This window comes from Sciurus carolinensis, chromosome 10, assembly GCF_902686445.1.
Source record: "Sciurus carolinensis chromosome 10, mSciCar1.2, whole genome shotgun sequence".
NCBI classification, from domain to species: Eukaryota; Metazoa; Chordata; class Mammalia; order Rodentia; family Sciuridae; genus Sciurus; species Sciurus carolinensis.
Window position 1 is genome coordinate 71,617,571 of NC_062222.1, and position 13,973 is coordinate 71,631,543.

General features: G+C 40.5%; 1 protein-coding gene across 1 annotated transcript in view; it reads right to left on the reverse strand.

Moving 5' to 3' along the window:
• Cds1 (CDP-diacylglycerol synthase 1) overlaps positions 1 to 10,019 on the reverse strand; it is a 70,627-nt gene extending 60,608 nt beyond the window's left edge. The window contains exon 1 of the mRNA XM_047566719.1: positions 9,470 to 10,019. Within this exon, the coding sequence (XP_047422675.1) occupies positions 9,470 to 9,586 (117 nt within the window). The 5' untranslated portion in view covers positions 9,587 to 10,019. The remainder of the gene's footprint in view (positions 1 to 9,469) is intronic.
• Between the last annotated feature and the right edge of the window lie 3,954 nt (positions 10,020 to 13,973).

The window sequence follows — 13,973 nt, forward strand, 5'->3', positions numbered from 1 at the left end:
TATTTAAAAGAAAATTCAAAATCTTGGTAGTTCTGACAAAGTCTTCAGCAGACAAATAATTGACAACAATAATGTGAAAAATAACTCTGACCTCTTTTTGCAGAAAAGAAAATAAGTAAACATTCAAAAACATTACTAAATTTGACACACCTCAGGAACAACCAATAACCATTTGATGGTCATATTGGGGCTTGGGGCATACAACCCCAAAATATGACTGCAGGAGACCAGATGACAACACCCCAAAATAAGCTTCTATGCCATATTTTGAGTTGCTTATTCTAAGAAACTGCAGGCAGTCGTGGTTCTGAAAAGCTGTCCTGTCATAAAAGACACGGTATCTATTAAGGACACCTACATTAGTGAAGTACTGGTATCAGGAAGAGAAGGCTCCCAGGCAATATTGCTGGATACTTTATCTGCCTACCAAGACAACTTTTAGTATCCAGTGAACCTACATTTCCTTCTCTCAAGTCTCCCTACTTTAACTGGTTTCTATTCTCCCACAGGAGGCTCAAGTCCCCATTCTTTTTTATAGTTCAGGATGCTATGAAAACATCAATCACCTCACCTTTTGTCAAGTCTCAGAGTCCATGGGACTCCCATGTATATGTATGTACTTAAATATGGCTTTTCTGCTCTTAATATGTCTTATGTCATTTAATGTGTAGCCCATCAAAAGAACCCAGAAGAGTAGAGGAAAGCCATTTGTTTGTTTCCCATAAAGTAATTAATTAATTCTTCTCCATTTCTGAAGTCACTCTGAATTGCAATGTCATTCTCATTAAATAAGTTCTGAAACATTTCCCAAATAGATGAGTCAAAGTGTAAATAGCTACAAAACAAAATAAAAGCTAATGATTTCTTCTCCTAATCAATCTTTAAGTGAGGAAATACTCAAAACATTTTTGTTTGATTTATATCCAGGTGCCTAAAAATCAAAAAATTACAGGTTTCCTACTGAGTTCCTAGTTCAATGCCAATATTTCATAGGTTCAGAAAGATCAAATTAGTCCAACATTACACAAAATAATCACAGAGAAGTTTTTCATAAGTAAATGTTTTAATTAATTTTAGAAATTTAGGACTGAGATAGGATAGAAAAAAATTTAAACAGGTAGAAATGAGACATAAAGGAAGGATAAGGATAAGGTTATAACCTTATACCTTTCTAGGCCTGTCACTCATCAAGTCAGTCTCTCTCCCAGAACTATCACCCCCAAATTTCTGCTAAATCTATAAATCCTAAAAGTTTCTATAAATCATTCACCTATAAAAATCACCTGTCAATTAGTCAACCAATAAACAGATTAGGAGATATGACAATTTAGGAAACTTGTAAATTTAGGGGACTTTCCAACATTATCTACTAGACCAGATAATGGAGACTTTTAGTTAGCTAGTCAGTCATGAGCAATAGGGTGGGGGAAGGAAATGAAAAGTGGTAACATCAGACATATATCAAAGAAAGTTCCCAGGTCAAAGACAGGGAACCACAGGCAAACTTATCAAAACAGACAAACAACTGGAAAATGGAAAATGGAGAGCCAATCCTTATTCAGCCATACTTAATTATAACCTCTTAAGGGACAAGCACATCATTGACCCCCCCTCAAAATAAAAGTAAGTTGCTTAGGGCTAAACAAAGAGGGTAATAAACCACCTATAGGGGAAAGGAAAACAAAGTGACCTAAAAACAACAAAAGGGCCACACCATCCTCCTCAGAAGCAAGACTATTTAGTGCCTGTCCTGAACATCTGTACTCTCAGTTTCTCATTACTCTGCACAAGTCCTCTGAAATCCTTCCTGTGGGATCACAAGAACCTACGGCTTATTGTCAAAATACACTCTACTGTCATGTATATCTAAGAAGAATAAAAATAAATAAATAAATAAGTAAATAAATAAATTAAAAAACCCCACAGTGTGGATTCATGTAGTCACTCTGGCTCAACAGTCTCCTTCTCTGTAACAGAGACCCTGTCAACCTAAGAAACCTTCAAATGATCAGACTGATATCATCCTCACATACCTTCCCATGCCCATGCCTCACCAACTTTCCTTTAAGAGGAAACTGAGAACCCCAAAAGTGTCTCTCACTCTCAAGCGGGCACATATTCCCCCCTTGAATGTGTATTCCTTGCTTTCTTAAATAAATTTTTGTGCTTCTATTGACACATGTTAGAATTCATTTCTGTCATGTAAGTCAAGGATCCCACTTGTCCTGAGTAGAGTCACTACCACCCCTTACTTTCAGGAACTCTCTGGGACCCTCTTCCTTTATAGTTTTTAGTTATAAAATTTAGAATAAATCCCAGCTCTAAATACAATGTGATCCTGTGCAGGGCATTTAGCCTTTCAAAGTTTAGTTTTCTCAGATGTAAACTATGACTATCTCCCTATCTACACAACTATTGAGAGATTAAAACTAGTACTCTGTATAAGCAAGTATTTTTCAAAGTAAAAATTATTTTATACTGATATAAGTAAAGTAGAGCTCCACCACTTTCTTAAAGGTATAGAATATAAAGAGCCACACAAAAAGGTGACATTCAAGTAAAGCCTTGCTTACAGTAGGCACCCAAAACCCATTTACAAAATACACAAAAGCAAATCAAGCCTTAGGAAATATGCTCATAAGTTTCTAAATGACCTGTTTTACTTGTACGGAATTAAAATCTTTATTTTTTTAAAAAAAAAGGTATCTCCAAATACAGAATAAAAGAAAACAAACACACCAAACTCTTGTATTTAACTAGGGCATCTATGAAGAAATATGTGAAAATCTATTTTACAAAAAATGAGCATGCATAAACAAGTATAAAGAGTAAACTGTTATGTATATAATGTTCTCTACAAAAATTTTCCAGAGGACTACTTAAAATTGTTTCACTTTTGTATGTTTCATGACAAACAAAATACTGTTTGCACCAAAAAGTCCACTGCAGGGCTGGGGTTGTGGCTCAGTGGTAGAGTGCTTGTCTAGCATGTGTGAGGCACTGGGTTCAATCCTTAGCACCGCACAAAAATAAATAAATAAATAAAGGTCCACTGACAACTAAAAAATATTTTTTAAAAAGTCTACTGTAGTGCACATCCAAAGTTTGATAAGAGTTGATGACATCCTACAGAAAAATTCTCAAAATAAATAAATTGTTTAAAATCAAGATCATGAGTGGTATATAAAAATTCATGTAGTAACAGTAGGATGGTTCCTTAGAAATCACAAATATAACATAAAATATACTTTAAAATGTGAGAAACTACCACATCTATCTCCACAAGCTCACTGTTTATGTTAAGGTAACTTTAGAATTTGACTTTATTTATATAACTTTACTATCCCAACTGACTACCGCCTAGAATGTCACTGTTTTTCTGAAGGACAAGGAAGGAATTTCTGAAAAATACATCAGCTCTTCAATAGGAAGCACTGATTTTTGTCCTAAGACTCTTTGAACTTATTTCCTCAAAATTCTTGCCTACTTCCATGAATCCCAAGCTGTTAAATTGTGTTCCACCCAATCCTACTTAGGTTCCCACATTCGAAGATTGACCTTAAGCGAAAGTCTCCATTCTTCAATTAAATACCTCTTGGTTTTCCCACTCTGAGACACTACCAAGGTTTTACAGGGGGTGGGTGTTCTTCCTCATTGTGGTAAGCCATAAACTCCCACAGTCTTGTCAACTTGGTTGGGTCAGTAATATTTGAGAAACAAGCATTCAAATACTGCTACTAAATAAAATGAATCTGTTGTGAGGGAGTATCAGAAATGTCATTCCAAAATATGCCACAACAGTATTTTTTTCAAGCTAAAGGGAACAGTAGATTATAAGGGGTGGGGGGTTTTCTAAGAATTTCCTGTGTGATTAAAAGAGGCTCCTCCAGATTACAATGCAATTGCCATGAAAACCCTCCCTGGAATTCCAGTCTATCATGGACAATCTAGACACCATCAGAGGAAGAGACTAGAATTTTACATCTGTCTCAGACAGTGTGTTACCTGGTCATCTGAGGGTTCATTCCTCTTTCCAAAATCATTCACCCTCCCTAGGTTGCTTGCACATTTCCCTCTTCTCATATGGAGGATGTATGGAAACCTTCAAGTTGCACTAGATTTGGGGGTCATTACTTTTCCTTCATGTGATGACCCTATGCACAAAATAAATTTATGCCATCATATTCATCATAATTGTCAGTTTATCAGAGGCTCAAAATTACTGAACCTTCAGTGGGGAGGAAGCTCCCCTCACCCCTAAAGCTGAAAGTAATAAAAGCTAAATCATTATTTAGGTGGTAATAAGGACTAAAAAATGATCAATAATTAGGGAGTATCTGGCTAAATGGAATTCTAGAAGAATGGCCTAGATCTAGAAGAAAAATATAGAAGAACATGAATGTTCATTACAGTTATAGGTGACACTAAGACAAGTGAAGTGTGCCAAAATCAAGAAGTTACTTATGGAAACAAAATAAGGTTTACTACAAAACTAAATGAAATGCAGTGTGAGATGGATGTTCATGGAACTGATGAAATTTGAATGAAGTCTGTCACCTAGTTAATAATGTTATACCTGTGTTAACTTCTTGAATTTTGAAAATGCACCACAGTTCTATAAGATAGAAAATAGGTGATGAGTACATACAAATGCGGCTTTCTTGGTAATTTTCTTGAATCTAAATTATTACAAAATGTATAGTTTATTTAAATTCTATTAGTATAGTTATAAAAAAAGAAAGTTGCACACATCTCAAATGGGAAAAGACAGAAGTGAACTAATCTCCAGATCATTTTTCCCCTCAACTTTACAAACCAAAATCTCCTACAAGCATCCCAAGGGCCTAATCTGAAAGCATATCATAACTTGAAGGTGCACATCCTTCTCCCCCACTTCTTGGTCTAGTAACTCAGATCATAGGGTTCCCTTAAATGCTCAGTCCCTCTCAATCCATTCAGCACTTCAGGAGCCCACTTCCCTGACCAACCAAACCTGCAATCAAACACATCAGTCCTGGCTTCGCAAGGATACACTTAGGTGTCCTTGACCTTCAGGCATTCTCAGTCCTAAATTGCTCCTAGTACCCATCTTCTCAGTGATTAAACTGGGATATTTCTAACGTATGATTGTTGTGAGGAACAAATAATAAAAGAAGTACTCTGTGAACTCTAAATCACTCCACAAGCATCAAATATGATGACCTACTGTGAGTTAAGTAAGACCTATGTTAATTTATCACACAAGTTTGTGTTCAATTGAATATTCACTGGGTTTGATAATTACACTAGCTGCCACTCGATCATTTCATATCATACTTCCTAAAATGACACTTAAAAGGTGTTACAGCTTAAACAAAGTTGTTTCTAAGATCCCCTGAAGCTCACTAGTTCTGAATACATACTCTACTGAGAAAATCAAGGGCCTCACTCGATTAAACACTTAGATCCTTCCTCTTCTAGGTTTCAAATGTTTCTGTACCTATCTTCCTCCACTCTTGCTCTTTTTTCTTAAGGTAGAGGTATGCACCCTCTGCTTTCCTTGCATATCCCCATCACCTGTATTTTCTACCCCGCATCTACCTTCTTTCTTCTGGGGTCTATTTTTACCAGCACCTTCACTCTCACTTGATTTCTCACTTGACTTCTTTCAAACAAACAGTCCTTTCTGTTGGAAAAAAAAAAAAAAAAATCTTCACTTGATCCCCCCTTGTCCTCTCTGCTGTCCTGTATTCTTTCTTTCTTTGGGTCCTGTATTCCTTTTCACTGCCACTTCTTAATAGTATCTACCAACATTTCACCTCTCATTTTCCTCAACCTAAAACCTGGCTTCTACTGAGAATGTTGGCTAAACTCGTTGTTCTATGTCTATGTCTCAGTCCCCTTACTACTAGATACTATTAATAACATTCTCCTAGCACCTAGGACCCTCATTATCTTGGTTACTCCCCTGCATCTGCAACCTTCCTCGAAACACGGACACCTCCCAAAGCTCAATCTTCAGTTCTCTCACTCTCTCAAATAAAGAACTGACATCCCCAGTCCTGGACCTTTCATTTCAGCTTCCATCACACCTTGAACCACCTACCCTTCCCCTTTCCTTAGGCCCCATTTCTCAATCTCCCTATTTTGGAGAATGACACTCTGCCCAACTCAGTTCTTCCAAACTCACTTCTAATTCAAACAACTTTCCACCAATTGTTGCTTCTTTCCTGAATATCTCTTAAGTTGTCTATCAAAATGTGTCTCCCAGTAGGTTCTTTTATTGGTCTTACTGTGGTCACCTTTGTCTAAGACCCATCATCAGTACCTAAAATATACATCCTCTCTCTCAACCCCAATTCCACCACCCTACTAGACTTTTTATAAGCCCCCATCAATTAGTATCTGTAGCATTATTAATACCCTTCTATCTAGTTTCTTTTTGGTACATCATTCTTCCTTCTAGTATTTTTCTCAGACCACTGCCACAGAAATGTACCAATCCAGTATTTAAGACTGGGGACATTTCCCTGCAGGCAATAAGCACTTTTTTCCCAATTTCTCTGCAAAACTTTTAGAGGCTTCCCAGAATCCATAAATAAAGCCTAAAACCCTCACAAGACTTTTGAGCTTCTGAACCCACCTTCCAAACATGCAGTTCAGGCTGCAGGATATCCTACCTACTTTCAGTTTTCCATGCCCAGGATGCTGACTCAAGAAACAGTTCCACATCCCTTTGCCTAGAACACTCTGCCTCAACCCTTATCCACCTGGTTGAGTCCCAGGCATTTTCTTTTCTTTTCTTTTCCCTTCCTTCCTTCCCTCCCTTCCTCCCTCCCTCACTCTCTCCCTCCCTCCCTCTTTCCCTTCCTTCCTTCCTTCCTTCCTTCCTTCCTTCCTTCCCAGGCATCTTTTAATTCCCAGTCAACCCTTACTTCCTCTTTAAAGCTTTTCCTATAAGCCACCAAGTGGAATCCAACCAGGCTCCCCATGTTAACAATGAGCCTTGTACAGATGTTTAATAAATCTAACTCCTATATATCTGGGGGTAGGGGTTCCTTGAGAGGGTGGTCCCTGTCATTCAAGTACCAACCCAGCATTTAAGGACTGGGAACATTCCCCTGCAGGTAAGAGCAAGCACTTTTTTCACTTGCTAATTCTCAGGAGACAAAGCCTTCTCTCAGCCTAAGTCTACAGGGCTAAACAATGTCATGTTAATAACACCACTATAAAGACTACAAAATGGCAGTGCATGGGAGTGTGCAAGAATAGCAGAATACAGTATACCTCTTCTACTCCTTTCATTAATTCCCCAAGAGTTTTGCCTTTACTGGAACTTGAACAGAAAAGGCACTTAAAGAGTTTAAATGGACCAAATATTAACCAGCCTCCAATGTGCAAACTGATTTTAAAACAGCCCTTGACCTGAAAATATAGGTATAATCAAATACACACCCTGATAAGAGAGGGCAGAGGATAAGAGTTCAACGTCTCAAAGCTTGCCAAATAAAGAGTTTCTTATGATGAATCAAGAAGTACAGCAATATTCTTGCACAGTTTGAATATGTCCATCCTTATGATTGTACATGATGTGGAGTTACACTGTCTAAGAAAGCTTAACAAAACGGGTTACATATGGTAACATTTACTCTCAGAAAACAAAATCCAGTTGGTCATGTATTAATGAAAACCAACAGTTCAGCATTCATAAATAAATAAATAAGCTGTGAGGTACCCAGTCACAACTACAAACAACAGTTCCTGGTCAAATCACACCACGGAAATAGTGTCTGTTTTAAATACATCATTAAAAAACAAAACTAATTCAAAAATTATTTTATACACGGCTTCCAGAACATGTTTTACCTTAATAAAATTTGCTAGCTTCCTCCAGTTATGGAAATCAACATGTGGAAACTGGTATTTCCTTGATTTTAAAGTCACAACTTTCCTATGTTCATATATGCATACATGACCAGTGTAACTCCACATCATGAACAATCACAAGAATGGACAGCTATACTCCATGCATGTATATTGTGTCAAAATATACTCTACTGTCATGCATACTTAAAAAGAACAAATAAAATTTTTTTAAAATAAAGTATACCAGTGCTAAAACAAAATAAATTCCAACCTAATTAATTCTATTTTTGGTTGACTTTCCAAGGCAGTTTTCACAAAGACTATTCTGGGATCACTAACTTCAACTTTCAGTACCTGGAAACTTATATTTTCTGTAATTTCTTGACACGCGTATTATCACAGATTCTTATTTTATTCCACTCCCTATCAAGAGTAGAAAATAAAATGTCATCACATTGATACTGAAGTTTCAGTCCTAAAATCAATGGTATGTTTATTGCTTCATAATACCCTGTGATATGTTCTTAACAGGGCATTGTAACTTAGGTTACATCAAGTTAATCAATATTAACTTTCAGGTGGAACCTTCCCCAAATCAGAAATGCCAGGGAGTCTAAGCAATGGTACAAACCAGAAGAAAGGGAATCAGGAAACAGGTTCCAGTTCCAAAAGGCATTGAATTTGACCCTGGTCAATCCACTTCACTTCTGTAATTCAAACTGCATTACAGATACCTGCTTCCAAAAAAAGAATACTTCTACAATAGTTTACATGTTTTGAGCTTCTTGAACAAAACAGAATTTTACAAACAGAAGGTTTTATAAAACGATCTATTCTCGGCTCAACTTCCTAAATTATCCAGCCCATAGGTCATAAAACTGCATTTCATCCAAAGTTCTTACTTGCACCACTATATTACCAAACACACTGGAACTCTTTTTCTAGATTTAAAAAGGGCAGTGGTCCTACCTCTAATTATTCTAAAACGTGAAGCGAGTTAAATATATAGAAAAGGGAGTGAAACTCCTCATGAATCAATGTGTTGGGTAAAGAAATCTATTGATAGAATTGCACTGTCTGCCCGTGAACTCAAGAGAAGCTGGAAGTTTACAACTATATCACGTGTAAGATAGTCTCAAACCTCCAAAATCTATTATAATTGAGAAAAGATGGAGGAAATGAAAGTGCCGATGGGGTTAGAGTTAGCTTAAGAAAATAATCCTCCATCGTCAAGATCCAATGACATGCAAAGTTCAAGTCTTAAGTTTAGCCCAACTTTGTCCCCTCTACCGAGAAAAGGAGTGAGGTGGCAGCTACTAGAAAACTGCAGCTCACAGGGTGACAGATTCCATCCTGATTTCAGTGACAGTCCCAGATCTCAAGTAAGTGGGTTGGAAAAGGAAAGAAGGTAATTGTGGTCAAGGTTAAGTATCCAGCGGTGGCGTTCATCTAGGGAAACGAACCATCACCGGGACTTGGAAAAAGTCAGACAGGCAGGAAGGTGCAGCAAACGGCCCGCACCTTCACCTGACACTGTGTGGGCACCATTCTAGCTCCCAGGTGTCCCAGCCCCAACCACGACTGGGCCGGGATGCGGTTGAGCGCCTCTCGCGGCTCTACTTACTTTGTCGCTGGTGCTCTCGGTTTCATGGTCCCCACCAGCCGCCTCTCCCTCGCGGGGTGGCGGCGCCACCGCTCCCCCGGGGCCGGGGCAACTTCCCCGGTGCCTCAGCTCCAACATCTCCCGCTCCCGCGCGGCCGTGACGGCCTCCTCCACAGCCCCGAAAACCGAGCCGCGCGCGGGGTCTTGCTGGCTGGCCGCCCTGCCACCCCGCAGCCGCGCACTCGACGCCCAGCCGAGCCGCGGCCACTAACACCCCCCAACCATAGAGCCGCAGCCGCGCTGCGCCGGGTCACCCCCAAAACGGCATCAACGAGCGAGCGCTCGAGGCCGTCTCCAGCGAGCGCGGCGCCGGCGACCGCCTCCGGGTGCTGGGTAGGCTCGGGCGAGTGGAGAAGGCGGGGACGCGGCGCGGCCGCCGGTTGCCAGGTGCGCGTCTCCACGCAGAGGCCCAGGTGGGAGGGGGGAAGGGGCGAGGAGGGAAGGAGGAAGCTTGACCCGCTTTAGCGCTCCGCCAGGCACCCGCAGCCTGGGCCTGGCCACTCCCCGCCCCGCCTCCCGGAGCCGGACTCCAGCGTCGGCAGGTCCCGGCCCCCCCCCCCCACCTTTCCGGGGTGCCTGCCTCCCGCAGCCAGGTCACGCGCCGCAGGCCCCGCCCCGCCCCGCCCCGCCCCTCTGCGCTGCACTGCGGTTCCCACAGCCCCGCCTCCCTCGCGGAGGCTGACGTCACGGTTCCGAGTCCCGCGACCCAGCCCCCGTATCCGCGCGCACAGGTTGGGGCTTTGAGAAAGGTGCGAGAAACTCTGGGAATTCGGATGGAGCAGAGAGTGGGAGGAGGCACCAGCTCGGTGCTTGGGAGCGGAGAGTGAGAACTTGGGGCCTCATCACAGAGCCACTGTGAGAGCTGGAGGAACTACTCCGAGGTTTAAGGTAAATGTGGTAAATATTGACCGCGCTCAGCACCGCTCCTTCAAGTGACTCCGCGGCCGTCTCAGCTTGACACACTGCGGTGTTTTGGAGGTTCAGCGGCGTCTAGAAGCACAAACTTGTCTGGCAGGACGAACTCGTTGGCTCCGCCGCATTCCAGCCCTGTTTCATCACCTTGAAAATAGGAGATGCATTTGCCTTACTGGGTTTGTGGGTCTGGGTTGGTCAAGAGTTTTAGTTACAAACATAAATCCTGTCTTGGAGAAATTCGATTCTGAATCTCACAGAATTTCACCACTAGGGTCCTGAGAGCGCTTTCAATGCCTAGGATACAGTTGCCAACCAGCTAGACTCAGCAGTTGTGGACGTTGGGCTGCTAAAGTTGGAACACGGAGCATAATATCCGCATTAATTCCAGTCCAAATCCTGTTAAAAGGTGATTCGTTTTCTTGACATGTAGCTGACACCTGGTCATCAAGACAAAATGACAACAACAAAAAAAGACTTTCACACACAGAGGACAGCATTCAAGAAGAACGCCCTTACCTGCGTGCAGTGGTGCAAACCTGTAATCCCAGTGACTCAGGAGGCTGAGGCAAGAAGGTCGAAAGTTCGAGACTAGTCTCAGCAATTTCGTGAGTCTGTCTCAAAATTAAAAACTGGGTGTGGTATGTAAGTCAGTGGTAACGCGCTCCGGGTTCAATCCCCAGAACAGAAGAAAGAAGAAGGAGGAGGAGGAAGAAGAGGAAGAAAAGAAAACCAAACGTCAAAACAGAACATAGAAACATCTTTATACCTCGCCAAACAGATTTTTAAAGCTATGAGTTTAGTTTGGGTTACCACCTTTTCAAAAGAATATAGGGAAACCATAACTTGTTAACTTACAGGAAGAGTAACAAAAATGACAAGAGGTATGAAAAAAATCATTTGAGTAGTGAACATGATGTGGTTGTCACTAAGGAACAGAAGATAATGGGTGACTAGATTAATCAATTGTTCATTTTTTTGGAGGACCAAAAATGAAGAACTACCTAATAGGAAGATAACCAAAGTAATAGCTGCAGAGGCTACTGAAGGCAGTAGTGAAGTTTCCATCTCTGGCTACCCCACACAATACGAAGGATGAAAAGTGTTCCATCTAACCTCCCTGGAAGTCAAGAGGTGTGGGGAAGTCAAGAGGTGTGGGGAAGTCAAGAGGTGTGGGGAAGTCAAGAGGTGTGGGGTTCTGGTTCCACTGATGCCATATTGGCTAGGTGTCCTCTGGTAAATGGTTAGACAATATGGTTCCAGCTATAAAACAGGAAAAGAATGACCTCTGTGGTCCCTTCCAACTCTCACATTGTCAGAATTCAGCCCTTCCTTTCTCTAGTGCTTCAAAAGAAGGGGACTCAGAATAGCAAGGTACCTGAACACCTTCCTCTTTCCCTTTCCCCCCTGTCAATCCCTTAGCTCCTTTCCAGCAAGAGAAAAAGAGGATAGAAAGAGGATTAGCAGGAGGGAAGAACAGAGGACAGTAGCTCATAATGGAAGAAATAATATTCTTCAACCCAGGGAATAGAACCAGTGCAAAGAACACCAAATAGAGTGGTTTACTCCTTTACCTCACCCTTCCTTAAGCTCCACCACTTCCTGTATTTCAGCTGAGATAGCAATTTCTTTCAGTCTTCTTTATAATTATTGATTCTATTGAGCAGTTATCCTGAGCCCAAGCAGCAGGAACCACAGGTAAAGCTCTTGCCCCAGTGCCAGCCCCTACACTTAGGTGGTCAGAAATATTTGCTGAAGAAGTGAATGAAGAAATGAATGAACAGCAGAGGTGTGCAGCATAACAAGGGAAATATATTTAGTGTTTATGTTTTCTAATAAAAGTGTCTATTTTAAGCTTATAAGGGTACTTAATTTTCTTCATATTTTACTTTATATGAAAAAGAAAAAGATTGATTTTGATATGTATTAAAAGGGGTTCTAGTGATGACTTCTACATTTTACTTAAGATCTATTACAATATATTCAAGCACAACTGACCTTACTGAAACGCTTTTATATTTTTCCAGTGTCTTTCTCTCTTCTTTTCCTTTTCACCTTCTATCTTTTTTTTCATCAGAGAATTTAAGATCTCTAAATGTATTGCATTTGTGGTTCCATGGTACAGAATCTGGCATGCAATAGTTTCTAAGGTCTCACCTGTTCATTTTACTAGAATTTAACCCATTAAAGTGCTTCTAGCAAACCCCAACAACAGCATGAGTCTAATGACAGGAGATATTTAGCTAATATATCTTCTTGACTGATTTAAAGATGCACATTTTGGTGGTCTTGGAATTATGTATAACTCTTAGCAAAGGATTTGCCAGAGGGGTAAGGGAGAATGCTAACATGGTTATTTATATGGTATCTGTTTTAGCTAGATTTTTTGTTTTTATCTTCTCTTCTAATGGACAGACCTGTAATCATTCCTTCCCAAGTACCCTTAGAAGGTTCCCAGACCGATAGTCATTCCCCTCTCGTGCGGGGAATTAGAGCTGCTTTCCACATCAGAGCCTCACAGGCGCCTGGCTGGAATGTCCCCAGTTTGGCAGGGGAAGAAGAATCTTTCTCAGCCAAGCATTTCCAGTTGCTTGGATACCCACATTATAGCTTTTGTTGCTTGGCCTATCTTTCTTTGTTGCCCTCTGTCAGCTCTGTTTATAAGTTGGCAGTAGGAATTGCCAATTTAGGCCTACCAGAGAAACATTTTGCGGGGAAATCTTGAGGGACCATTTATGTTTATATTCTTATCTTTAGTAAAACTATACAGGAGAACAATGGTGTACTATCAAGTTTTATAGTGAGAGGGCATCAGAGGAAAGGGCAGTGGTATAGTTAAAAACATGGGATTTATATAGTCATAATCCTGAGTTCAAGCCATCTTCTAGCTTTGACATAATTTACTTCATGCAGCATTCTCATCAGAGGCAGCTGAACCTATGTCCTAAATGACATGCCCGAAGTTGAAGTAATAAAAGTACCTTCATATACATCATTTCATTTGTTTGACTCAACCTATAATATAGCCATTGCAAATATTATTCCCATTTTACAAGAAAAAGAACTGAGACCCAGAATGATGTGAAATTTTACCAAGCAAATTTGGGATTGAAACCTAAATTTTAATACTTCAAATTCTGCCTAGTCCACATGTACTGCAAATAAATAGTAACAGAAACAAGTAACATCTAAAGAGTTGTTATAAAGTACATGAATTCTAGAGCCAGACCGAGTTCAAATCCCAGCTCTGCCCCCTACTGGCCTTAGTTAAGTGGCTAAACCCCCTCTGTGCATCAGTGTCTTCGTGTTTAGTAAAATGAGGATAAAGGTAATAATACAATCCTCCTAGCGTACTTATGATGATGAAATTAGTTAGCATATGTAAAATATTGAGAACAGCATCTGCATAGTGGAGGGCTACCCAATTTTACTTATTCTAATTATATTATTGAAAACTGAATTCCCCAAGGAGAACAATATCAGACCTCCAAACTCATTGCAACACCCCAGAAAACTTTGAAGAGAAAAAGCATATTTTATTATGCCTTTGGTG